This window comes from Corvus hawaiiensis, chromosome 7 (genome assembly GCF_020740725.1).
Source record: "Corvus hawaiiensis isolate bCorHaw1 chromosome 7, bCorHaw1.pri.cur, whole genome shotgun sequence".
Taxonomy (NCBI): Eukaryota; Metazoa; Chordata; class Aves; order Passeriformes; family Corvidae; genus Corvus; species Corvus hawaiiensis.
In genome coordinates, this window is record NC_063219.1 from 502321 (window position 1) to 526988 (window position 24668).

The 24668-nt window shown below is 54.4% G+C and overlaps 1 protein-coding gene across 1 annotated transcript; it reads right to left on the reverse strand.

Annotated features, from left to right (window-relative positions):
• Window positions 1-2577: 2577 nt before the first annotated feature.
• COL6A1 (collagen type VI alpha 1 chain) lies at window positions 2578-24416 on the reverse strand. The gene is made up of 35 exons (XM_048309843.1): window positions 24199-24416; window positions 23342-23471; window positions 21557-21757; window positions 21116-21275; window positions 20858-20980; window positions 20746-20766; window positions 20541-20561; window positions 20399-20443; window positions 20065-20118; window positions 19275-19319; window positions 19144-19170; window positions 18831-18857; window positions 18691-18735; window positions 18400-18453; window positions 17800-17862; window positions 17239-17301; window positions 17024-17077; window positions 16907-16942; window positions 16670-16732; window positions 14681-14743; window positions 12267-12329; window positions 11474-11536; window positions 11311-11361; window positions 11191-11226; window positions 10580-10642; window positions 10051-10116; window positions 9659-9694; window positions 9535-9571; window positions 8780-8788; window positions 7822-7955; window positions 6613-6722; window positions 6206-6389; window positions 5831-6005; window positions 5435-5464; window positions 2578-4662 (listed from the first exon to the last, which is right to left on the reverse strand). The coding sequence occupies exons 1-35, from the start codon at window positions 24305-24307 to the stop codon at window positions 4052-4054; spliced, it is 3072 nt and encodes a 1023-aa protein (XP_048165800.1). The 5' UTR covers window positions 24308-24416; the 3' UTR covers window positions 2578-4051.
• Between the last annotated feature and the right edge of the window lie 252 nt (window positions 24417-24668).

The following is a 24668-nucleotide window of genomic DNA, read 5'->3' on the forward strand; positions in this document are numbered from 1 at the left end:
GGAGCGCTGCTCTACCCAGGCTGTGGGCAGGTGTAAGGGCTGCAGCAATACTTCAGGGGCATAAGTCATTCCATGCATCTCCACTCCTCAATGGAAGGGCCGTGTCTCTGTCCCAGCTTGCTCCTGGGAGCACCTCTGCTGTTTCCACGTGTGACAGGGATGACCACACCTACAAGAAACTAAAAGAAACAAGAAAAAGAAGGAAATAGAAATTAAACAGTGCCCCTTACTGTGTTCAGAAGTGCATCTCACCTTCCTGGTGAGACCCACCTGCCTGCAGTTCCCCTCCTGCCATACCTTCTCCAGAATCTCTGCTGATACAACATATGTTTTCTGTGGAAAAGCACGGAAGACAGACACTGTGGATCCAACCTGAGCTCCCCTATAAACAATGAAGAGAAATTTTGAGGGGCAACTCTGGTAGAGCATCTGTGTTTGCTTGTGGGCTTAGCTATGGACAGCCAGGGAAGGCACTGTTAAGTGTAGATAATAAATTAATTGTTTGTCTAATTGAAGTCTTCTCAGCCTAGCCAGACCATAGCAACTTATTTAGTCTCATTATTACATAGGTCTCTAAAATCGAAGGGACCTAATTATGGATGGGAATTAGCAAATACTAAAATTGTTACATGCAAGTCTCCCAGAGCTGCACCATGCTTTGGTGATACTCCTTCATCCTGTGCAATGTTATGGGAGGCCATCAGCTTCCTAAATCCTTTACCTGGAGAGGGAGGAGGATGATGCTGATAGTGCGTGCTGGGGGAAGGGAGGAAATGGTCTTCCTCCATGGCTTTGAGTTTGCTGAGAATTAATTTTGTGTGTCAACCCCATATTGCCGTATTTCTTAATAGGTTACAGTCTTTACTGTTTGTCCATGATTCTTTCTCCTTATAAAATATTACTTCTTCTAAGGGGAAAAGCCATGCAATTGGACTAAATAATGCAAACCTCAAACTAAAACATGCTTGGGAATACAAGCTAAAGCAAGCCCCAAACCACAGAGGAGCAGGAGGCATTTGAACACTCAGTTATTTGGCTGTCACAGCTAAGAGAGGCAAGGCAACGATCTCTGCTCCTTGGGAAAGTCGTAGGCACAGGAAAGGCTCTTAAAAATGCAGTTCAAAATCACCCCAGAGCAGCTGGGTATGTGTTTCAGGAGTCCTACCACACTTGTAAAGCAGTCTCAGCAATCCCGTCCTTCCCCAGCCATTGCTTTCCCATGAAGGGCTGTGAATCAGCATTGCCTCAAATGAGGAGCTTTTAGTCAGAGGAAAACAGAGAAACGTGGCCCAAATTCTGTTGTTGTTACATAAACCCCCTCGCTGAACATCTGGAGAACATCTGAAGTTTAACAAAGCAGGCCCGCAGGCAGAGGCATTTTTGACCTTCCCTGTAATGGAAGCACAAAAATTGAGACTGAAAAGAGGGGAGTGAATATCATCAGAAATGGAAGACAAAGTAAGTCCAGCATATCAGAGCCAGCTTTGTCTCAAACACCTGACAGGGCTTCCACAGTCCTACCTGAGCAGTGCACAACAGTGGGGAGAGACCTGGCAACACTGCTAAACACAAGGTGCTGGGCACTTCTGAAAAATTCCTGCTGCTCCCTGTCTTCTGGGAAAGCCAGCTTGCCACCCGGTTCTTGTTAAAATTGTGTTTCTTCTGAGAAAATTTGAATTCAAAGGGAACACTTAGATTTTTCTCATAGGGGAAAACTGGCAAACACTCCAGAATTGAGGCTCGGAATCTGACAGTTTTTGCTGGTTTGGGATCCTCTTTTCCTTTCTGCAGAGGGAAAATGCTATGGCATGGTTAGGAGTGGAGGGAGAAAATGAACAGAAGCGGGAAAGATCCTTCCTGCCACCTACCTTTTTTAGCAAAAAAGCTGTAAACCAGCCCAAAGACAGGGAGATCTTTTTCTGGGGGCCTTTTGCATCCCTTCACTGGACACGGGCCAGGTGGGATGTGAGGGGGAACATACAGCAGGGGATGGACAGAAGCCCCCTTTTCCCACCCCTTCCTGCTGGCAGCAGCTCACCCTGAGGGCTGGGCATCCCTAGCCACAAATGTGTAGCCCAAGGGCTTGTCCCTATCATGTTTCTCCATGCCTGACTCCTGCCAAGGACTGTGGCAAGCCATTAATAGGTACCTCTTGAGCTGTAACAAAAACCGCCTTTCTAAGGGCAAATGTGAAGGCATTTTTTCCTGACTTTCCATGGAGAGGAGAGCAGCAGATCTGACACAAACAGCTGCCACCCGCAGAGCCGCCCCAGAGCTGCTCCTCAGACTTTCCAGCTGTGAGTGAGGTGTCCCCAGCACTGCAGGGAGCCCAACAAGCATCTCCACGGAGGAGGAGGCAGCATGACTAAGAGGAGGACATGAGACAATGTCCTGTTGAATGTCCCCACTGTCTGGGGAACAAGTGACTTTGCATGAATCCACAGTGAAAAGCTGTGACAACCACCGGGACACAGAGGTGTGGGCCTGGGAGTTTCCCCAAGGACCTTTTAGAGAGCTCCTAGGATGTAAAATCAAGATCTGGGAAGGAGGAAGTAAAGTCGGACAAACTCCCAAAGAGACTGTGGAAAACAATTTATTTGACAAATTTCCAAAGTGGACAATTTTAGTAAAACACAGGCATAAAATAAAACTAACTGGTACAATGGGGTTTTGGATACAAAGTAAAGAGTTTGGGGTGCCGATATCTGGCAGTCGCTGTTGGTTTCTCCGAAGTGCATGAATTCATAGCAAGAGCACCAATGGAAGCGCTGAAACAAAAATCTCACCCAGACAAACCACGTTTTCAGTGTGGTCTGAAACAACTGTGCAAACACCAAGGGCCCACATCACCCACGTAAGTGATAGCACCTTTGTCAATATATGTGTAGAGTGTGAGTCTAAGACCCTGGGAGATGATGGCAGTCTTTCCCTTGACATCGCTGGGCTGAGGATGAGGCCTTAATTCAATAGATAGTGCAGTTAGTGGGTTTCCCTAGGGCCCAGGTGCCTATCTCCTAGGTGGTCCTATAGAAACAGTACTCCAAGAGAGCTCGCTGGGAATTAGTCAGCTCGGCTCTTTTAAAATAAAATCTTAAAAAAAAAAAAATTAAAAAAAAATCCCACTAACTGGGCTCAGAGAGATTTTCCAGAATGGAGCTTGAACCATAAAACAAGTCATCAGGTTATTCATGAGGTTCCTGGTTTCACTGTAGGACCATGAGATCAGTTAAGTGAAGGAGTGCAGTTATATAGCTTCTTTTAGGGTTTCCTCCCTCCCCAAAGGCTGCTGCCCATCCTTCCTTTGGTCAGTGCCCAGCCTCCCTGCCCTGAATGAGAGCACCAGTGCCAAGGGATGCTCCACCACCCACCTTGACCCCCAGCCCTGGGAAGTGAGTGTCCCATCCCCTGGCCCTGGAGGCCAGAGATGCTTGCACACAGCTTGGGTACTGCAGTCCAGCCCTCCCTCCTCCCCAGGCATGGGAGATATGAACCAAACTTGCCAGCTGTGACAATGATCCCCCCTCAAAGCTTGCTGAAGTGTGACTATTTCACTCGAAGCATAGCACTAGGTTAGGATCATCGTGAGCTGGGCAAGTGCTCAACTGATGGATGAAAGAGAGAAGGAAATGAACAACAACAAAAAAAAGCTAGCTAAAAAAAGCATAATCAGCCTTAAGAGACCAAGCTAGATCTTAGTGGTACAAAAGTCCTCATCCTGATTCTTTCTTGGCAAAAACACAGTGGGATGAGGTTGATATTTGTGTTCTGATGGCTTACTGCTAGGTCTGCTCGTGTTTTCCTGCTGTGGGGAAGGAAGGTAATCATGGGCAGCAAGGGAATTTGAGGCTAACAGAGAAGAGACACAGATGATGAAGCAGAGGGAGAAGGGAGGGGACTATGTACAGCCAGGCCGTGGCACTATGGTTATCTACATAGATGTAAATTCCTCAGGTTGGTCAAGAATACCATTAAAATTTTTTTTGCTTTGTTGGTTTTCCTTTTTAGGCGAGACAGAAGCAGCTATGGCCTTGGCAGAAACCCACCCAGATGCTCAGTCAACAGCTATCTTCCTGGACACAGTTTGGTAGAAGACACCACGCAGCAGAGAGGCGTAGTCAGGCACGCGGAAAAGGTGCCGCTCCCCATAGGCCACGTCGTAATCCGCGCTCTTTCCCGTGACCAGGACACGGATGTTTGGCTCGTTGGCTTGGCTGCCCACTGCCAGCACGTAGATCTCGATGTTAGCCTTCTGTGCGTCCTGCACAGCCCTCTCGATGGCCCTGGCAGTGATCCCTTGGGAGTGTCCGTCAGAAAACACCAGCACCCTCTTCTTGGCCACGGCGCGGGCGGAGCGCCGGTACAGCTCTGTGATGAACTGCAGAGCAGAGTTCACGTCCGTGGCGTCATTCATAAACTCCATGTTGTCAATGGCCTTGGCAATGACCGTGTAGTTGTACAGGAACTGAGCTTCCACTTTCTGCTGGTTCCGGCTGCTGTACTGCACCACCGAGATGCGCACGGAGTCGTCGGCGGGCTTGCCGGCCTCCAGGAACCGCCCTGCCAGCCGCTTCACAAACTTCTTGGTGGTCTCAAAGTTCTTGCTCCCCACACTGGTGGAGCTGTCCACCAGCAGCGTGATGTCTGCTGGCTCGGTGAAGGTGACTGCAAGGGGAAAGGTCCAGGGCTCGTTACACTTTGGCTCTCCTGCCTCTTCCACACAAAGCTGATGAAGTCACTGGCTGTCTCACAGGCTTCCTGCCTTGTCAGATTCGGGAAATCTCCACTCTTGCTAGCATGCTTTCCCCTGCCCCAGTGCTGTCCTACACTTGTCCTTTCACCCGTTCAGTCCTTCTTTTACCTGATTTAGGATAGGCTGCATTCCCAGGCGTTTATTTGGCTGAGATAATCTAGTGACTCTTGTTTAAATACAGTGGCTCTCCTTGCGTGTGTGGGGAACCACTTCATACTCCTCCTTGTCTCACTTCTTTCCATGGAAATTCTGAGGACTGAATATGCTTCTGACTTGGAGGTGAACTCCATTAAAACCCTCCCTGTACTCACTTTTCAAGCACCTTTCTCCAATATCCCTGCCATGAAGCTGATTTTGCTCATGCTCCCACCACTAGATAGTGGAAGCAGGTAATGAGGTCAGTTGCTAAAACCTGGGAAGGCCATAATCTTTCACAGACTCCTCTCTAGGTTTGAGATGCCAGAGAAACAACCACCTAGGGTTTTCCCCAGCTGCCTTGGGCTGGTGTGTATGTGTGTGTGAGAGACCCTGAGAGTGTCTGACAGATCTTGCTCACCTCTCCAGCCCAGGAACCTCCCCACTGCAAGAGCTGCCCAAGCCATGCGTCCCCACAAACACAAACTCTCACTTCCCCCAACACAGCACTCACGGCCCCTCAGTGTGACATGAGGAGTCAATACTCACTTGGGCAGGTGTAGTCAGGACATTTCTTCTCTGTTAAGAAAAATAAGAGAGATTAATGTCACCAGCTCACCCAGGAAAACCACTTGTCCCACAGAGCCACAGAAGAGACAGACGATCACCTGCAGAAGGTGAACACCCACCTTTGCCACCTGTGCAAAGGCTATAAACGTGCATGAACAACAGTGTGGACAGACACATCCTGCAGCAGGTGAGGACGTGGACCTGACTACCAAGTAATCTGAGACACGAGATGCCTTTGTCCTGTATTTGCCTAAATTTGATCTCTGTTCTCTTCCCTCACACCTGCTTAAGAGCATGACTGTGGGGACACAAGGGAGAGCATCCTGCATCCCTCACCACCTCTCCCATTGCCTCCAGCCACTGCCTTTCACCCACCTTGGCAGACATATGAGGTGATGTTCTGCAAGAAGGTGTCATCCAGGAGCTCGGCATAATTGTCCCTTTGAATGGACAGTCCCGGCCTGGTCGGTCTGCTTAAACAAGCGATGTCATTCAGGTGATCTGGATTTGGTGGGTTCCGGAAAATGTCACCTATTCCAAGGGAAACCACCTGTGGAGAAGTTCGAGTCCGTCACTGGATGCATTCATCATCTAATGCATTCCTAACTGTGGATGCCTGTCACTTTGTGGGAGTGCTTCTAGTGACAGCTGTGTCCCCTGCCCTAGCCTTGTGTGGCAAGGACATGGAGACGCCCAGACAGCCTGTGCCGTGCCGCACAGCTGCCGCATGGCGGGTCCCTGTGCCCTTACCGGGGTGACATCGCACAGGGAGTTGAGTGGGGTGGGGTCCCGCAGGGTGTCGGAGCGCCCGTCCGTGATGACGATGGCCACGCGCTTGTCGGACGTGAACCTCCGCAGCAGGTTGTCCTTGGTGAACTGCAGGGCCTCCCCAGTGTAGGTGCCCCCAGCGATCCACTGCAGGTTCTTGACTGCCCTGCAAGGACAGACACCAGTGAGCCTGCCAGCCCTGCCATGGGTACTGGAGGAGCCAGAACACGGCTTGTGAGCAGGCAGACACCCCTGCATGGGGATTTGGGTGGAAAACTGGCAAGCTCCTTAGCCTCAGCATTTAGATCATTGCAGCTGCAGGAGCTGCTGGCCTGCAGATGTAGGATAGGGGGTGATAGGGGTCCCTGGGTCAGACCCCACAGACTCACTGCTTGAGTGCTCCAATGTTGTCGATGTTGGCATCCCCCATGGCCACCAGCTCCTGTGTGTTGTCATGGCTGTACTGCACAACACCCACACGGGACTCTCCAGGTTCAAACTGTGGGACAGAACAGAAACCAGGTAGGGGCAGATACCTCAGGGGAACCCAGAGGCTCAGAATCCAGCTGATGGTTTCTCCTGAATGCCTTCATGGCAGGCTCTGATGTTTCTCTTCTGCTTTATTCTAGGCAGGCAGAGCCCCAACAGGAGTGGCTGCACATTGAGACCAATTTGGTGAGTCAGTAAGTGAAAGGAGACCGAAATCTAGATCTCACAGCTCAGTGGTCTCAACAGCAGCCATTGGACTCTTAGGCACATGGTGGAATTCTTGGGATTGTCCTGTGTGCAGAGTCAGCAGTTGGACCCAGTCCTTGGGTCCCTTCCAACTCAGGGGATTCTATGGTTCCATGGGAAGATCTGTTTTCAAGACTCCTGGTTTTCCTCCAACACAGTGGTTTTGCTGCCCAGCTCTAGCTTTTCTGCTTATTGCTGGCTCTTTGCCATCCAAAAAACCCCCACGTACGCCCACCACACAAGTATTCAGCAGCAGGTTGTGGTGTCTTTATGGATTATGTGCTTTAGATGTGGCTGGATACACCTTCAGGAAAGTCTGGATTCCCAAAAGCCCTTCAAAATCACAGAGGTAAATAAAGCACACAGCAGGTTACCAGAGAACAGTAAGAAGGAGAGCAAGCATTTGTGTCCCTCTTCAGACTGAAAGACTCACTACGGGAACAGCATTGCTGGGTTTGGGCTGTAAGGGTAATTTGTAGTAGAGTGCTTAACTGGTGACCTAAACCCAAGTGTGGGGGCTGGACATCAGACTTCCAACACACTCCAGACACCTGAAGTGCTCATCAGAACAAGGTAGAGACTGAGACACTGATTGATCAGGCTGATTGAATGCTCGATGAGCCATCTGCTCTGGGACACAGAGGAAACAGTCTCTTTGCCCAGAAAGAGCGAAATGTTTATTTTGGGACAACAAACTACTGTCTAATCTCCATCACTTTATGAATTTGGGAAGACCCACCTCCAGCTTGAAGCCAAGCCTGGTGGAGGCTTTTTGGAGTGGGGGCACCTCCCCATTTTCCTGCTCGCAGTGAAAAGTAAGTGAGTGCACACAAGAATATCACAGCACTCAGCGGAAATCTCACCTTGACCCGCTCGTCCTTGCTCAGGCGGTCGATGACTTTGATGATGAAGTCCTTGGCAATCTGGAAGTTCTGCAGGCCAATGCTCTCCGAGCTGTCCAACACAAACAGGAGGTCGACGGGACCACAGGTGCACTCTGCAGCAAGGCACAGGAGCGGAGGGGCATGTTTTGCAGGGAGGCATTTCCAAAGGAAGCAGCTGATGCCTGCTGCAGCCCTGCCCAGCTGGGTGCCCGTGCCCCATCCACCCCCAAAGCACGGGGTAAAAGAATGCAGAAAAATAGCTGCATAGGGGACTTGAGAGCCAGTTTACAAATTCTTCCATGTGCATTTGCTCCCTAATAAGACATGTGGCATTTCCAGGCTGTGAGTACCCTTAAACCACCCAGTAGTTATTCCATAACCCATTTCCTCATAAGCCTTCTCACTTCTTCCATTCACCCAGCCCAGCAGGACAGAGGTGACACTGGTGGGCTGGAGGAGGCTGACTCAGCTTGCTCCCCTCTTTCTCATAGCTGAAGAAAATCATGTGCCCTTGGCTCTCCCTTCAAGCTTTTGGACTGCAAGCCCAACCTATCAGGGCAGCATCAGGGAAAAAAGCCCAGCACATTCCTCTGCTGACCAGCACAGGATTGCGAAGGAAGAGGACAGAGCTGGATCCACAGTGTGCCCAAAACAGACATCCCAACTGCAAAAAGGGTGGAGAAAATCCACCCTGCTGGCACAGGGCACCTTGACAACTGTTTTCCAGTTGCAGGACTGAGCCACATCAGCCTCTAATCCATGTGGCACCCTCAGGGATTGCTTCCTGCCCTCCCCTGCCTGGCTCATGCCTGGTTTTCTCTCACAGGCTGTCACTGCATCTCCACAGCAGAAGGCAAGGAGCAGGGAAAGGGAGGGGTGCAAGGAAGGAGAAGGACTAGCAAATGTTTGCAGAGCAACTTTGCCAAGTAACACTCACCGCAGCAAGCTAGAGGAAAAGGGAGAAAAAGAGAGAACATTAAAATGCTTGACAAAAGGGTTTTTCACACCCTAATCCAGACTGCAGGTTTGTGTCTCTGCAAACCCACAGACACCTGGCCTGGACAATCCAAGCTCATGGAGGTTTCCCTCCCACTCGAAATACCCAGATTCTCTCTTGTTTCAGGTTGTGATGCCCTGACCTGGACCACCATACACAGCAGAGCTCTGCTTCTGCACACGCTGATGTGTTCTTATTTAAATAAAAATAAAAGCTAAGTAAATCACCAGAGTGTAGAGCTCAAAGTCAGTTCCCCAAGTACCCTGCGTCCTTCCAGCACTTCCTTACTGGCCATGGGCCAGAAATCCTTTGTAGCACGTGTGCTGCTTCTCCCCATGGCAGGACAGCCCAAACCAGGCTCCCCTTTCCCAGGGGGGAATATTAGACCATGATATTTAGGAAAAAAAGAATATTGCAAAATGGGCCACTCAATTTTACACAACTTTGCTCGTATTTTCCCTGCACAGAACCACAGGCAAACCAGTCTGCACCATGTACAAGTGAGACACAGTTGTATGAGCTACTCTAGAGATGGAGCTGGAGGTCCCTGGATCCAGGGGACTTAATTGTGACTCATGAAAAGGGGAGAGATGCCCATGGATGTCACTCCCCTGCCTGGGAACAGGGAAAAATCAGCTGCCTCCTCCTCAGCAAGGTACTGAGCAGGGTGGGAGGAGAGGTACAGGGATACTCACAGCACATCTTCATGATGATGTCCAAGATTTCACATTCCTGAAAACAGAGCAAAAGAAATGTTTAACAGCAAAAGCAATGCACAGACCAGGCCAGCAAGCAGCACCCCAATCCTGTCCCACTCACATCTGGTCCTGGAGGCCCCACAGGTCCTGGTGGTCCCTGTTAGACAGAAACACAGAGGAGTTATGGGAGCAGTCAGTCCTATCTGTGGTGTACTCTGATAATACCTTGCAAAGCAATGCAGAATTGGGAAAAGCCTCTTGGCTTCCCAGTTGCTGGCTCCTGCACTGGGCTGGGAACAGGGACATCTGCTTGTCTGCATGATGCCCTGGTGCTGCACAGAGGCAGGAGGAGGAGATCCACTTCCACATGTGTCATGCACACCGAGGAGGGAAGGCAGTGAGCACACACAATGTGTGCCATGGCTTGGTGTTGCTCCCAGAGCACCCAGGGGATGGAGGGAGGGATGGAGGGAGGGAGGGATGCCATTGGGGCCAGCCAGGGTCCTTACTTACCGGGGGACCTTCACGTCCCCTGTGGCCCTTTGCTCCTTTGATGCCACTGGGCCCAGGGGTCAGGTTCTGGAATGAAAACAAAACCAAAACTCATAAATCTGTGTGTGTCAGGGGGCAGCACCTTTCCCTCCAGATGTCTGATAAGCCCTGCTTCACCACTGAAGTGTTATCTGAGGTTGCTGTACTCAACTAAATGAGGACTTGGAAGGGACTCTGGGGAAATCTCCCTCCATGGGGGAGCAATGCAGCTCAGATCACCAGTGCCATCATCATCAGTGCCACCTGGAAGCATACAAAACCTTGCAGAGGTGATGCCTGCCTCAGCCTAACAAATGTGGAGGTTTGCCAGCTGTAGAACAACACGCAATGAACACCAGGAGAGAGCTCCCCTTGCCATCCATCAGTCACTGCTCAGACATAGAGGGTGCTTGAAAATTTACAAAGTCAGATGGGCTCTGGCCCATCATTGCCCAAGGCTCCTGCACTGGGCTCAAGGGAGAGAGGAGTCAGCATTGCACAGGTTACTCACATCATTGCCAGGGTCGCCAGCTTCTCCTTCATCACCTTTAGGTCCGACATAGCCTTTTGTTCCCTGAAAAACAGTATGGATGAGACTGCTGTGTGACTGGGTGTTGTTAGTGTGGTGAAGTTGGTGCTGGCATGTGGTGACCTTGTGACAGCTGGCTTGGGACAGGGGTGGAGAGCAGCACATAGGCTCCCCAGCACCAGATTTCAGTGCTCTTGATAGAGAGATCTTCTTAGGTGGCTTTCACTGCTACAGAATCATGGAATCGTTAGGTTGGAAAAGACCTCTAAGATCGAGTCCAACCATTAACCCAGCACTAAATCAAGCCCCCAGCATGGCATCATCCAGCTCCCCTGGGTGACACTCCCAAACCCAGACTCTGGCTCTGGGACTGCTTCAGAGAGCACCCAGCCCAGGCTGCTGCCCTTGGGTGTTACAGCCACAGCAGGACACTTCCACTGGAAGCATCCACTGCAGGGAGAGGTGAGAAGAGGGTTTTGGAGGAGCAGGTTGCTTCAGGGAGCCCATTCCACCATGCAGCTAATGGAGAAGCTCCGAGTGCCAAACCACCACCAAGGGCAAATCCTGTGTGGCTGAGGAAGCAGCACACTTACATTAGTGCCAGGGTTGCCTCTGTCTCCTGGCTGCCCCTGGGGATGGAGAAAAGGAAGCATGTTAGGTTGGACAACTCGACATAATGGTATTACAGTTTCAAGGCAGCACAAGAAACTTACTGGGGCACCTGTGAATCCAATTGTGCCGTTCCCAGGAGGACCATCCTCCCCCTGGAAAGGAAGGCAGACATAGATGAGACAGAGAAAAGTGGACCCCTCAGATAGCACGGCAGCAGGATCCTGCTCTCCTCGGACAGTGTGTGTCCCCAGCAGCACCACTCACCCTTTCTCCCATCAGCCCAGGGTCTCCAGGCAGCCCAGGAGCTCCAGGCAATCCCTTTGGGCCCTGGAAGGGGCAGAAGAAGCAGTCAAGCATTGTACAATATCACCCGAGCTGGGAAGACAATGCCTTCTGAGGCAACCAGCTACCAACACGACCCCACCGTGGAGGTCTTCTGTTTATACAAGAGCAATGTGAAGATTTAGATTAAATGTCAGGAAAAAGTTCTTTACTCAGAGGGTGGGGAGGCCCTGGCACAGGGTGCCCAGAGAAGCTGTGGCTGCCCCTGGATCCCTGGCAGTATCCCAGGCCAGGTTGGACAGGGCTTGGAGCAGCCTGGGATAGTGGAAGGTGTCCCTGCCCATGGCAGGGGGTGGAATAGGATGAGCTTTAAGGCCTGTCCCAACCCAAACAGTTCTAGGATTTCTATGGAAGCCAACAGCTGTGCTTGGGGTTCCATTTGCTCCCTGCCCTGGGGATCAAACCTTGTGGCAGAATCAGGCAGCCGTCCCCAGAGAGCATCTACCCCAGCTCCTGTGATGGGAAGCTGTGTGGTTTGTGGTGCAGCTATAACCTCCCCAAGAAATGACCTGTGGGAGGTGGGGGAAGAGGCAATTGTGGCCTCAGGGACCCACGGGAACGCCTTGATGTGTCTGCCAGGAAGCACTGGAGCCTGTACCAACAGGTTCAATAGGGTTCCAGTATCCATGGGATTTGGGGAAAGCCCTAAGGGGCAGCACCTCCTGCTCTTCCCTGCATCCCCTCCCCGCAGAAGTGGTGATGAAGCAGCACTGACCTCACTGCCGGGGGGGCCGTCATCTCCCCTGTAGCCTTTGGGTCCTGGGGGTCCGGGCTCACCCTAGGGAAACACAGAGAGCTCTCTCAAGGGGGGTGGCTCTTGCTGCCACTCCTGCCCTGAGGCACTGGTCCCTTCGTTTTGTGATTTGATGGGTGCAGGTGCCCATCAGTGAGTCAACTCCACCTCGGCCAGCCCAAGAAGGGACCTGTTGATGGGGGTTAATGCTGGTGGGGAAGTGCTTCAGGAGCTGTGCCTGGTGCCTCCTTTTCCTCCTGCCTCCCCACGTTTCCTTATGCCATTTTCTCTGCAAAACCCCGTGGGAGGCAGATCCCTGCTGAGCACGAACCAAACTAAAAAGCTTTCTGGGCCAAGGTGTGACACTGCAGGTACGGGCCGGACATCATGTGCTTTCAGTGGCAGCCGAGGCACCCGAAGCCATCCCTCTCCTTCAGAGCTCACCCCAGTAACAGAGGACCTGGTGGGAAGAGGACCAGGGAGGGCAGGCTGATGCTTTCCAGCATCAAAGCACAGCTGGGTGGCACAGTGGCATCTCATCGGCTGTGACAGAGGTGCCCCTGGAGGACAATCCTTGGTGCAAGCACATCACCCTGAGGGTGACACAAACCTCCCTGTGCCTCAAGGCTTGGACACGTCTGGGTCACAGCCAGGCTGGCTCTGGTGAGTTTCTGTCCTCAGGAGGCTGCAGAGCCCTGGCAGTGCCTGCTGGAACAGACCAAAGCTGTCACTCTGCCACATCCCATCTGGGCAGTGGCTGCTTGTTCTGCCAGCTGCAGGGCTGGCCAGAGACAGCACGAGAGAGTAGAGGAGGCAGGAGGAGGGTTCTTTGCTCTGAGAGTTCCACAGACATCCAAGGGAGCCCCTCCACCTTCTCTCAGTGCCCACAGCCCTTTGCAGGGTTTGCTTTCCAGGAGGTGGGATATGATGGTGGACAATGGCTGGGTAGTGGTGCTCTGGCCCACAGGCCCAAATGTTCAGGCAGCATTTTGTGTGGCGCTGGGTGTGCAACCAGCCCCCAGGCAAGGCAGAGGACAGAAGGAGGCAGAGAGCTGGTGCCAAACATCCGTGCACACCGTATGCACCCTTCTTCCAAGGAAAGGTGTCCTTAGGGGCGCAGAAATCCTACAATTGCACAGCGCAGAGCACTGAACTGCTCCGAGGCTTGTGACCTTATTTCTGCACAAAGGCCCAGAAGAGAGAAATCTTGGAAGGAGGGACAGGAACTTGTGATCCTTCACATCAGCCAAGGCTGGAGCCACAGCACTCATGGCTCATGCTGGCCCTTTATCCCCACTGCAGCAGCACAGCGCCAATCCCTCATGGCCCTGGAGGAGTTTATGATGGATGACGCAGGATATGGGTCAGCAAATCTTGTCCACTGCTTCTCTGGGTGTGACAAGGACCCGACAGAAGGGATGGGCACCATGCCCAGGAAGAGAGAAGGGCCACCAAACCTGTCCATGAGGATCAGGGAGAGAGGGCGCTGGCCTTTAGCTTCTCTCGGATAGAAACGGGATGAAAAAGAGTCACAGGTTAGCAGCAGCACTTTCCCCTTGCCAAGAGAAACACAGTCCAAGGTCCAGAGCTTGCAGATAACATGGCTTGAAAAATACTTGTGTTTGCCAAGGTCCCACTCTTACCCAAACCTAATTACACATTTATTTTTAATTTGGCCAAACAAGAGCATTCTTCCTCAGCTCATGGAAAAATCATCCTCACTGTGCAACTGCTTTTCAAATCTCCCTGGAGTAGTGGGAATGCTGGGGCAGCCTCTGGCCTGGGGAGGCACCGGAGCTGCTTTTGTGATGCTTCCCTCTCTGACAGGGGTTTGACCCAAGTTCAGTGGTGGGGAGGGAAAACTGGTGTCCCGTGGGCTCAGCGACAGCAGGGAGACCATTCTTTCTCCTCTTCCTCCCCAACTGGAAAGGCTGGCTGGAAGCAGGATCTATCCCAGCCTGGCTCCCCACCAGGCTGGGACATGGCTGGTGCCACGTCAGGATATCCTCACCAACACAAGATGTCTCATTGACACCCCTGACTGATGTGAGCAGCTTCTGGCCCCAGGCCTGAACATTTTGTGCGTGGCTGCAGCTTGCTCTTGCCAGTTTCCAGTTCTGTCAGATGTGTTGACATCTGTTTCCATGGGATTGAGAAATGGTGTGCAGGTTGTTCTGCCCACAGCCCAGTACCCAAGTCTCCATTTTTTTAGCCCTGTTCATATCCTGCGTCCTCATAGAAATCCCTGCCCTTCTTCACCAGCTTTGCTTCCTGGTCTGGAAGATGCTGAGAAGCTGCCCCAAGATGCTGTGGCATCAGTTAAACTGCCTATCCCACTCTCCCTGGCATCCCAACCACTTCCATCTGGGATCCAGAAGGTTAAACCAAGCTCTTACCTGGTCGCCAGGTGGTCCGGGGGGTCCTTCCCGCCCTTGGTCACCAGGTGGTCCGGGCTCTCCCTGAAAGCACACACAGAGGGCATGAGAAACACAACGAGGAGCAGGCATGGGTGCAAAGTGACCTGTGTGCAATGGGGAGCAGGGGTGCAGCACCCACAGCGGGGTGGAAATGCAGTCATCCAAACAGGCAGGGGTTTGAGGCAGATTTGGGAACTGAGTAGGGAACTGTCAGAGATGCAGGGAAATTAAAGACAGGCTAGTGTGGCCACCTTGAATCCAAGAGGATAGCCCTAAGAGGGAGGCCTTGTGAAGCTTGCCTCTAGGGGACATTTTTCAGCCCATTTTGTGCCAGAAAAGCAAATGTCTGGAGAGATTCATCTTCTGCAGACACACAGACCTGGCCCTGGACCCAAGCCAGCCACACTCTGCACCCACGGCTGCTCTTCTGGAGCAGCTCCTGCCCTGGGCAGTCTGTATGGAGAGGAGCACAGCTTCCAGCAGCATCCTTCCTCCAGCCTGCCATCCCTATGGAGCTAAGGGGATTTCCATGGGAAATCATCTGAGTCACAGACGAAGAGAGAGACACCCTCACCTCTCACCGCCAGTGTTGTCCCCTCTCCTTTGCTAACACTCAGAACCCTGAGCCAGGGCTGTTTGCAGAGAGCTGACAGCCAAGGAGGGCCCAGAAAACCTGAGTCTCAGTGGCTTTGCACCTCAGCAGTTCCCACAGAAGGAAATACCCCATGGACACGGCTCAGCTCCCTTTCACTGAACAGCCTTCCACCAGTCCAGCAGAGCTGCATCCCAGCAGGGCAGTGTCTGCCAAACCCAGGCAGGCTCTGCAGCACCTTCCCCCTCCAGACCCACGGCCAGGAGTGAGCAAGTGAGGGAGGCAGAGGAGAGGGGAATTTGGGGGAAGTGGTTGAGAGGATGGTGACCCAAAGCTGTTGTTTGCAACCTAGAAGTGTCCAGATGCATAAGCCAAACAGCAAATATAAAACACAACTTCCAAATGGCCCTGAGACGTTTCTGGCGAGGTTACACAGCCTCGTGCTTGGACTCAAAGTTGGAAGGAAGCAGCCCATCGTCTGCTGAACAATTTAACTGCAGACACTGGCGCGCCTTCATCTCCCGCACATCTGCCCCGCACACCCCGTGCGGCAGCCCTGACACTCCCAGAGCAGTAAACAGGAAGGGGGAGGCTGCCAGAAGCCCCCTGCCAGAGCTGCCCCTCCCCAAGGCAGGCCTCTCCCCCCCGCTCCAAGCTGGTGCTGGGTCCCAGCTGTCCTCGCTGCAGGGACAGGAGATGAGTGCTGTGACGGTGGACGGGGACATGGGATGCTGCTGTGGAATGCCCTGGCTCCCACCATCCCCACCCCGCGCAGAGCACCCCTTGCCCCTCCCTGTGAGGTGTGGCATGGCTGTCGCTTGCCACATGTTTGTCCTGGCCTGCTGAGGGCTCCTGCCTGTCCCTCCCACGATCACGCTCGATGACTCAACCCCAGCAGGCTGGAAACATACTTTCCTAGTGACTCCCACTCAAAAGGGGAGGGAAGAGTGTTCCCCCTTCCATCTGCACCCACTCATGCTGCTCTGCTGCTGATGGCACCTGCACCCTCCTGCCTGAGCCACCGGTAGCCCACACAGCCCCTGAGCACCTGGAGGAGGACACCTTCATTCTTTCCTCTCCATTTACTAGTTTTCCAGCTGTGAGGAAGGAATTGACAGCTGTTCACCTGCTCTTGGCTTGCTGGACATGCTCTCCTCTGGGTTTTGGCTGTTTGGTGATTACCTGCCAGCATAAAGGGGCAGTTTCTCGGGGACTACAGCAGGTCCCTCCCAAACTGGCAGGTCAAGGCACTGAGCTTGCCTGCTGGCCCACAGGCTGCTGGAGTTAGCCCCTGGACACCTCTTCCCAGCCCCTGGCTTCCAAGCATGCCCCTGCTTGCAAGCAGATGCTGAAGGCCGCCCTGCGGGTGCAGTTACCAGCTCTCCTCTCGGCCCGCGGTCACCCGGCGAGCCCGGGGTTCCTCTCTCTCCATTGGTGCCCTGCAAAGAGAGGGTGGCATCACTAAGTCAGAGCCTGCTCCCAAGCAGGGCAAAGCCCTCCCTCACTGCCCACCTCTGAGCAGGCTCAGCCCCAGGCCCCCTCCTCCTCTTCCAGAGGGTACCAGCCCCAGCCTGTGCCCCGGTGGGATGCCTGGCAGAGGTGCCCTCACTTACCCGTTCTCCAGGAGGACCATCCTCACCTGGAGCACCCTGTGGAGAAACAAGAGGGGTGGTCAGGGGGTGGGGATGGCCAGCAAGCACACACAGGGGCATCACAGGCAGAGAACTCACCTCGTCACCAGTCTCTCCTGCTGGTCCAGGCTCACCCTGGTTCCCAGGAGCGCCCTGCAAGGCACAGGGAGGCAAACGAGAAGTCAGACAATTCTGGAGCAAAGCCCTGAACGCTTGCAGAGCTTTGGGCAAGCTCTGCTTCAAAGCCCAGGCTGGATCAGGGGTCCTCTCCCTCTCACAGAGGGCAGAGGATGTTCAGACACTTCGTCACCCACCTTCTCTCCAGGGTTGCCAGGAATCCCCTGTCGGCCAGGCTTTCCGTCATTCCCGGGCTCCCCCTTCACAAGAACACAAGGCACTATTACCAAGACTGCATCCAGCAGTGGATTTCAGCTCCCACTGCTCAGAGGCTCTCAGGAGCCCCAGTGCACCTCAAGCCTCTTTCAGGGCTGTGGTGTTTCCCCATCCCAGCAGATCCCTCCCTACTCCACTCCCAGTGAAAGCCACCCTTTCACAGCACTCCCCTGGTATCTCAGGGATGGTTATGCCAGGCTTGTGGGCACCCACGAGCCTTGGGCACCCTGTGGGTGATGGGGGCCATCTTCTAGTGAAGAGGCCAGGCTGGACAGGGCTTGGAGCAAGCTGGTCTAGTGGAAGGCATCCCTGCCCATGGCAGGGGGTGGAATGAGCTGAACTTTACAGTCCCTTCCCATCCAAGCCATTCTGATTCTGTGAGAGGCTTGCCCCAAGCAGTGCAAGGAATTTCTACCTCTCCCTCTGGCAGAAGAGGGGTCCCAGCATCCCTCCTCTGCATGAGGCTGGGCAGAGCAACTCACCTTTGCTCCCTTGGGTCCAAAAGCACCGGGATCTCCCTTTGGTCCGGGTGGGCCTTGAGCTCCCTGTTGAAATTTAAGGCAGCATCACTGAACCCCGAGCTGGTGACACCATCTGCAGGAAACTGGGCATGGACTGAGCGTCCCAGCAGCCTGGCAGGCAGCTCCCTGTTGGGATGGGCAGGAGGGACACGGCCAGAAGGGACTCCTGCACCATGGAGCCATGCAAGCAATGCTGCACCCACATTGCTGAAACACTTCTGAAGCTCAGAGGAAAATGGCAGAAAAGGCGGCTTTGGGCTGCTGTGGCTGGACCACGGTGACACTGGTGCCACCACAAATGTGTCATCCCGGGAGCATGGAGAAAGCAGGGAAACTGGAGAAATGCAATGCCGGGATAATGTTTTCCAGTGCTGCATCCCAGGCAGCCCTGGGCAGTGGGAGACAGCTTCCAGGCAAGGACGAGGCAGACTGCCCCAGGGTCACCCCCGAGGTGCCATACCTGGGAAAAGCATTGCATATTTCCAAGCAATTCCCTGTTTCCACACACCATCATGGCAGAGCTGTTCATTTGCATGCAAGGGGCACCCACAGGGCACCTACGTCGAATCCAGGTGAGCCTTTGCAGCCAGGTAATCCGGGGTATCCAGCTTCACCCTGTCAGCCAGACAAAGCAGGGGTTCCCAATGAGTGACACTCACGGGAAGATGCCATCCCTCATCCCAGACCCCTGGAAGGTACATTCCAGCCCCATCCCTGGCTGGCAGATGGATGGCCCTGCAGGAAGAGAGCTCCACTGCCCCACAGGCTTCATCCCTAGACCCCACAAAGGTTTTGGAGGGGCAAAAGCCAGGGTGCTCAGGCCGAGCAAAGTGCCCTGGAGCAGAGATTTACCTTCATGCCATCGATGCCATCGATTCCACGCCTGCCTTTCTCACCCTGAAACAGAGAACAAGGACAATGAAGTGATTCCCAAATTCCCAATGCCTCCCAGACGTCAAACAGAGACAAATGGTGCAAAAGCAGAGGCTGACCTTGGCTCCTTTGGCTCCTCTTGAGCCCTGCAGAGGGAAGGAGAGAGGTGTCAGACCCCCATGCAGAGCAGATCTGTCCCCCCAACACAGGGCGGTCCCCATACCAGCTCAGTCTGAGGGTGCAGGCATTCACCACTCCTCTGCACACCACTGGACCCTGCGGGATCCCCGCCCCTGGCTCAGGCAGGGCCAGGAGGAGGGATGGATGCAGGGGCACACAGCGGACCCCAACACCACACAGGTGCAGGGCCAGCCCAGGATAACCACGCAGGGGGACACAGGGATCTCCCCCAAACATCCCTGCTGTCCTCACCTTCTCTCCTCGGCTTCCTTTGTCACCCTAGAGAGGAAAGGAGAGAGGCAAATGGGAGAGTGAGAACACTTGCAGCACCAAGCCTGTAGCCGACCTCTGAACCACCTCTGTGAGCCGGCAGCCCCACATACCTTCATTCCTTGGTAGCCAGCAGGTCCCATGTCTCCTGGCCTGCCCTGGAGGACAGAAACACAGTGTTACGGGGGCAGATAGAGTCAGCACCATGGGACAGCATCCCCCCAGACTCCTGATGTGGGGCTCAGCTGCCGTCCTCTCCCACAGGAGCCTCCCCCATAACTCTGCTCTTTGTTTTCCTGGTCTGGGAGCACGGGATCATTGTGGAGGGCCAAGAGGACCTGCCTCCACTTCCACCATCTCCAGCTCTTTATGGAGGTGAGGGAAACTGGGCACTTGGGGACACATCACTTGGGATGAAAGGGAAGGGCAGAAAACCCTTGGGAAGGAAGAACATGGCATGGGGTTTCCAGTGTGGGAGTGCGCAAGATGGGTAACTGCACACTCACGTGTGTGGGAGAAACCTGCCTCCCAAAAATAAGTGTGCCTAGTAAAATAAAAGAAGGAGGAGGAGGGAAATGGTTTCCTCATGCTCTTAGGTTATTTACTAAAGGCTTCCCTGTAACACTGCTGTGCTTGTTGTGTCACAGGACGCGGGAGGGAGCCCAGAGTCCAGCCCTGGGCTGGCACACATGAGTCAGAGACGTGTCCTGCAGGAGGGATGGCTATTTTGGGTGAGGAACAAGGAAGCCTTGTAGCAAGAGGAGGAGCCACCTCACTGCACACCGTGACTGCACACCCCATGGAAACAGGGCGATGCTGGTGAGGATGCGCCTGAGAGGTCTGGCCAGAAGCAGCCAAAAAACAGCCCCTGTGCAAAGTCACCAGGGCTGGTCCTTCACTTACTGGGTCTCCAGCCTCTCCTTTCTGGCCGGGAAGACCTGGCTTGCCTCGTTCTCCCTGCAATACAGGACAGAAACACAGTTAGTTCATCATCCCCAGGAATAGAACGATGAGCTGTTGAAAGGAGAGCAGGGAGGATGGGAGCAGAAATGCTCCACGGATATGGGGAGCATGCTGGCCACATGGGAGCATGGTGTGGGTCCACACCCCACAGGTGATCTTGGAGGCCTTTTCCAACTTTCATGGTTCTCTGATAATGATTCCAGGTCTCTGAGCACCCCCAGTGAGCCCATCCCACTGTCCCAGTCCCCCAGCACAGCCACAACCAGCCCCTCACCTCATGGCCTGGGTCACCAGCAGGTCCAGGGGGCCCTCGGGGAGGCTGCAAGAGAGAGGGATGGGTTAGACCAGCCCGAGGCACAGCCTGGGACTGCAGGGATAAGAGGGAAGGGGACAGGGCCCTCAAAAGCCTGACTCACCTGGCACTCGAAGGAGCAGCACTGCACAGAAGGAAGGAGAAAACAGCATTAGAGGAGGGGGCAGCAGCAGGGTCAGGCTGCACCCCACCTGGGGGGGGCTTCCCAGGCTGGCAGGGGCTGCCTGCAGGGCAGAGCTGTGCCAGCAAGCCCCCCTTAGCCATGGGTCAGCCACAGGAGACAGGCTCAGTCGCAGGGGGACACTCACCAATTGCTCCGTGTTCAGTTTCTGCAAGACAAGAAAGCAAAGAGAAGGGGTTTGAGAGGGACGGCTGGGCCTGGGGAGGGGGCGGGCTGGGGAGGGGGCGGGCAGTGCTCACTATCATGTCGATGATGGTGTTGATGGTCTCCTCCACATCGATCTCCCGGGTGGGCTTCAGGCTGGTGGCGGTGAAGTTGCGGCGGTAGGCGTGGTCCGTGGCGATGATGTTCAGCCGCTGGTCCTGGGGGTGGGGAGGGCAGAGTGAGACCTGCGGGCACCTGTGCAGGCTCTGAGTGCCCCTCCCTCGTCACACGGGGGGTCCCAAGGTCCCACTGGGGACACCCTGCTGGGAGCATCCCTGCTGTGTGGTCCCTACCAGGTGGTTGGGGGAGATGGCAACGGAGAACACTTTGATCCCCAAGAGTTTGGCTTCGTTGGCAGCATCATCCAGGCCCCCACAGGGCTCCTTGTAACCTTCCAAGGGGTGTCCATCAGTCACCACGATCAGGTATTTATTCTCCTTGTGATGGGAACCCCTGGAAGGGTTTAAACACAGGATTTAACGTTGAAAGGATTTAGCTGGTTGGGACACCTGGGGACACTGGCCCCAGACAGACGCCCAGTGGTAAGGGCGTGCTCATCCCAGCAAAGCTGGGGCAAACTGCCACCCCCGTGCCTATGCTGTGACCTCTTTTCCCAGCCTGGGACAGCTCTGCACAATGCACAGGGATGTCCTAACCTGGAAGCTCCCACCCTCCACCCGCCAGAGCCACACCACCCGCACCCCGCTCTGCCCGGTGCGGCCCCGCTGCCTGACCCGATGAGCAGCTCCTCGATGCCGCGCTTTATGGCGCAGTCGGTGTAGGTGCCCTTCCCGATGTAGTTGATGGATGACACGCGGTTCTTCAGCTCGCTCTGCCCGCTGGGCATCGGCGTCAGGCCCTTGATGAGCACCACCTCGTCGCTGTAGTGCAGCGCTCCCGCGTTCCACACCAGGTTGCGGTCGCAGCGGTAGTACCTGCGCGGACACACCAGGGCACGGGGTTCACTTCGCTCGCACCAGCATAGAAAATGCAAAACAGCAATTTGCCAGGGCTCCCTGCTCTCCTGCAAAGCTGGGACATGCTTCCCATGGAAAGCACAGCATGGGGCCCCAGAGCAGCTTGTCCCGAGTGTGGAAGGGCAAAGCGGGTGGGCATCTGCAGGGATCAAACAGCTTGGCAAACAGGCTTCTGGAAGAGGTGCCAGGGGCTGGAGCTGGGCAGGAGGTGCTGAGCCAGACACCCAGGTGTGTGTGTGCAAGGCTGGTGGCCACTGAAACACTGCACACAGCGGTTCTCCACTGCCAGATGTGTTAAAATCAGAGAGGGATGCCTCCCTTGGAAGGATGCTCTGGCTTGGGGAAGGATGAGTGTGTGTGTATGCTGAAGCCCTGTCCTGTGCACTGACACATCCAACACCTGTGACTCCCTGGGACAGAGGCATCACCTGTGCTTTGGCCACTGCCCCAGAAAAGGTCCTGTCAGGATATGGGTCCAATTCCAAAGGGATATGGTTTCTTTTTCAGGAAGCAGGACCAATCCCAAGGGAGTGGTGTTGCACATCTTCTCTCCACCCAGCAGGACCTTTCCCAAAGCCACCTGAGCCTGCTGTTCCCTCCATCCCACTGCAGGCAGTTGCCTCTGGACTGAGCCCAGAGCTGTGCACAGGGGAGAGGGATGCTGCACTGACAGAGGCCTGGCAGGCTGTTCCCAAGCACAAGGCTCACTCAAAGCCTTGTGAGATAACTCTCCTGCCTGGGCAATGGGCAGGTGAGCTGATAACTCCCTCCTGCCCATCTGAGATAGGGCATTGCCCTTCCAGCTGGTGTAGCAGTGGGACATCCCTATGGTGTCCCTCTGGGCACCAGCACACATCTCCTGCTGCCCTGGGGAGCTCAGCAAGATTCATGGTGCCCCAGGACTTGTGGTGCTCCTGTGCATCCCTGGATCTCCTGCCCACAGGCAAGCCCAGCACCACCCCCTCTGGGATCTGGGAGCCTTTGTGCTCCTGGGCATCCCTGGGTGGCCTCTCCTTGGGAAAGCCAGGGTCAGACCTGGGCTAGCGGCTGCAGAGGTGGGTGAGGAGGAGGCAGATATAGATCTGGGGAATGGGGCAGGTAAGGGGCACCCAAAGCTGGGGTACACCAGTGGCAAGGGGGGTTTGCTCTGCAGGGTGCCTGTGAGTGCAGGCTTTAACCCCAGAGGTGTCCTGCTGCCACCCACGCACCCGGCTGGTTCTGGGCCTGAGCACAGGGACCAGCATCGCTTCGGCACCGCACAGCAACCACGCGGCCACCCGGAGGGGGTGGGGTTGGGCTGCCGGGTCTGCCACTCCAGCAGTTCCTGTCCTTCCCGAGGGTGGGTGCAGGCAGCCCTGCTAAAGCCACGCTGCTGCTGTCAGCACAGAGCCGGGAGAGGGAGGAGAGCCTCCCATCCCCCTCCCCAGCATCCCTGCTTTCCTTCTTTCCTTCTGTAGACAGACACGCAGGGGAATCTCAGCATCCCACCCGGCAGCAAGCTCCATCCCTAAAGCAGCCCGGATAAACCCCGGGGGAATGTACCTCTGGGTCAGCTTATCAATGAACCGGTTGGTGAAATCTTTCACTTGGGTAACCAGGTCCCCAAAGGGCTTCACCCTCAGGGCAACGCTCTCTGAGGTGTCCAGGACGAAGAACAGGTCCACAGGGCAGTCTGCGAAGAAGCGGAGAGGCAGGAATTGGCCGGCGCTCCTGCTGCATCGCCTCCCCGTCCCAGGCTTCCCGCGCTGCCCACCCAGTTTCCCTCCTAGCAGGCTCCTGGGATCTGGGCTAAGGGGAATGCTTTCACATCCGAACCCCCTTGGCATCAAGAGTAAGCAAGATCACTTTTTCAGAAGTCATAATTTTGTGGCATTGAACACTTTCCTACGCTTTCTTCCCCATTTCCATTCAAAGGATATCTCTGCAAGACCTATACTACTTATTATACCAAGTAACATGCAGCTGCAGGAACCACTCAGAAAAATGAAACCATTTTAGCAATTAATGCAATAAGAAAGTAAAAATTTTCTGACACATACTGTGAAAAGTATAATTTTAAGAAAGAGCAACAACAAAAACTTCCCTTAAGAGCCAGCGTCAAGCCCAGAATAATTCAGAAAGCTGGACTGATATCAGCTGTTATCCCCCTCTCCTGCATCCCACTGCTACTGGTAACTCCTGACCAGACAGAACCAAGGAAAAAGAGCCAAAAACCACGAAAATGGGTACTTCTTGCAGATCCTCTCTAATCCTACACCGCTCTCCTCAGTGAGCCCAAACGTCCCGACAAATCTGTGGTGTGTCAGCAGTGGAGGCATCCGCCCCGGAGGGAAACAGCAGTCAGGCTTCTGTGCTGATCCCAGGAAGGAAAACCACCCTGGAAAGCATTCCAGGCTTACCTTCTGCGCTTGAGACCTGGGTGATGATTTCTGGGCGCTGAGCACATGAGCCCCCCCACAGGAAGCCGGCCGGGAGCAGCAGAGTGAGCAGAAAGTCTCGCAGCCTCATGTTTCTTGGTTCAGATTACCATCGAGCCGGGTCCAAGGAAAAAAGCAGGGAAGGAGAACCCAGCAGCTGAGCGAGGCCACGGTCCGGAGGCAGGAGTCGCTGAAGATTTTTTTTTACCGCTTTCCCCTTGGTTTCCGTGGGAGGAAGAGAAGGCAGGAGGGTAAGGGTGAGGAGGAGACTTCTCCAGCCCGAGGACGGAGGGAGGGATCAGGGGCTGTCAGCTGTGAGTCAAACTTAGGAAGCATTTCTCCTTACCCTTTTTATGGAGGTCACTGTACCTGCAATGGCAGCCTGGCCACCAGTGCCTGGGACCTCCACAAGCCTCACAGGGAGCCCCGGAGCAGCCCGTGCCCAGCGTTGG

Bases quoted from the DNA above. Each gene is read 5' to 3' on its own strand.
- COL6A1 (XM_048309843.1), bottom strand. From the start codon at position 24,307: ATGAGGCTGCGAGACTTTCTGCTCACTCTGCTGCTCCCGGCCGGCTTC. The intron at 17,863-18,399 runs GTAGGTGCCCTG...AAATTTCAACAG, and splicing joins AAGGCTCACCTGGATTCGAC to GGAGCTCAAGGCCCACCCGG. The intron at 16,733-16,906 runs GTAAGTGAGGGC...CTCTCTTTGCAG, and splicing joins ATGGTCCTCCTGGAGAACGG to GGCACCAATGGAGAGAGAGG.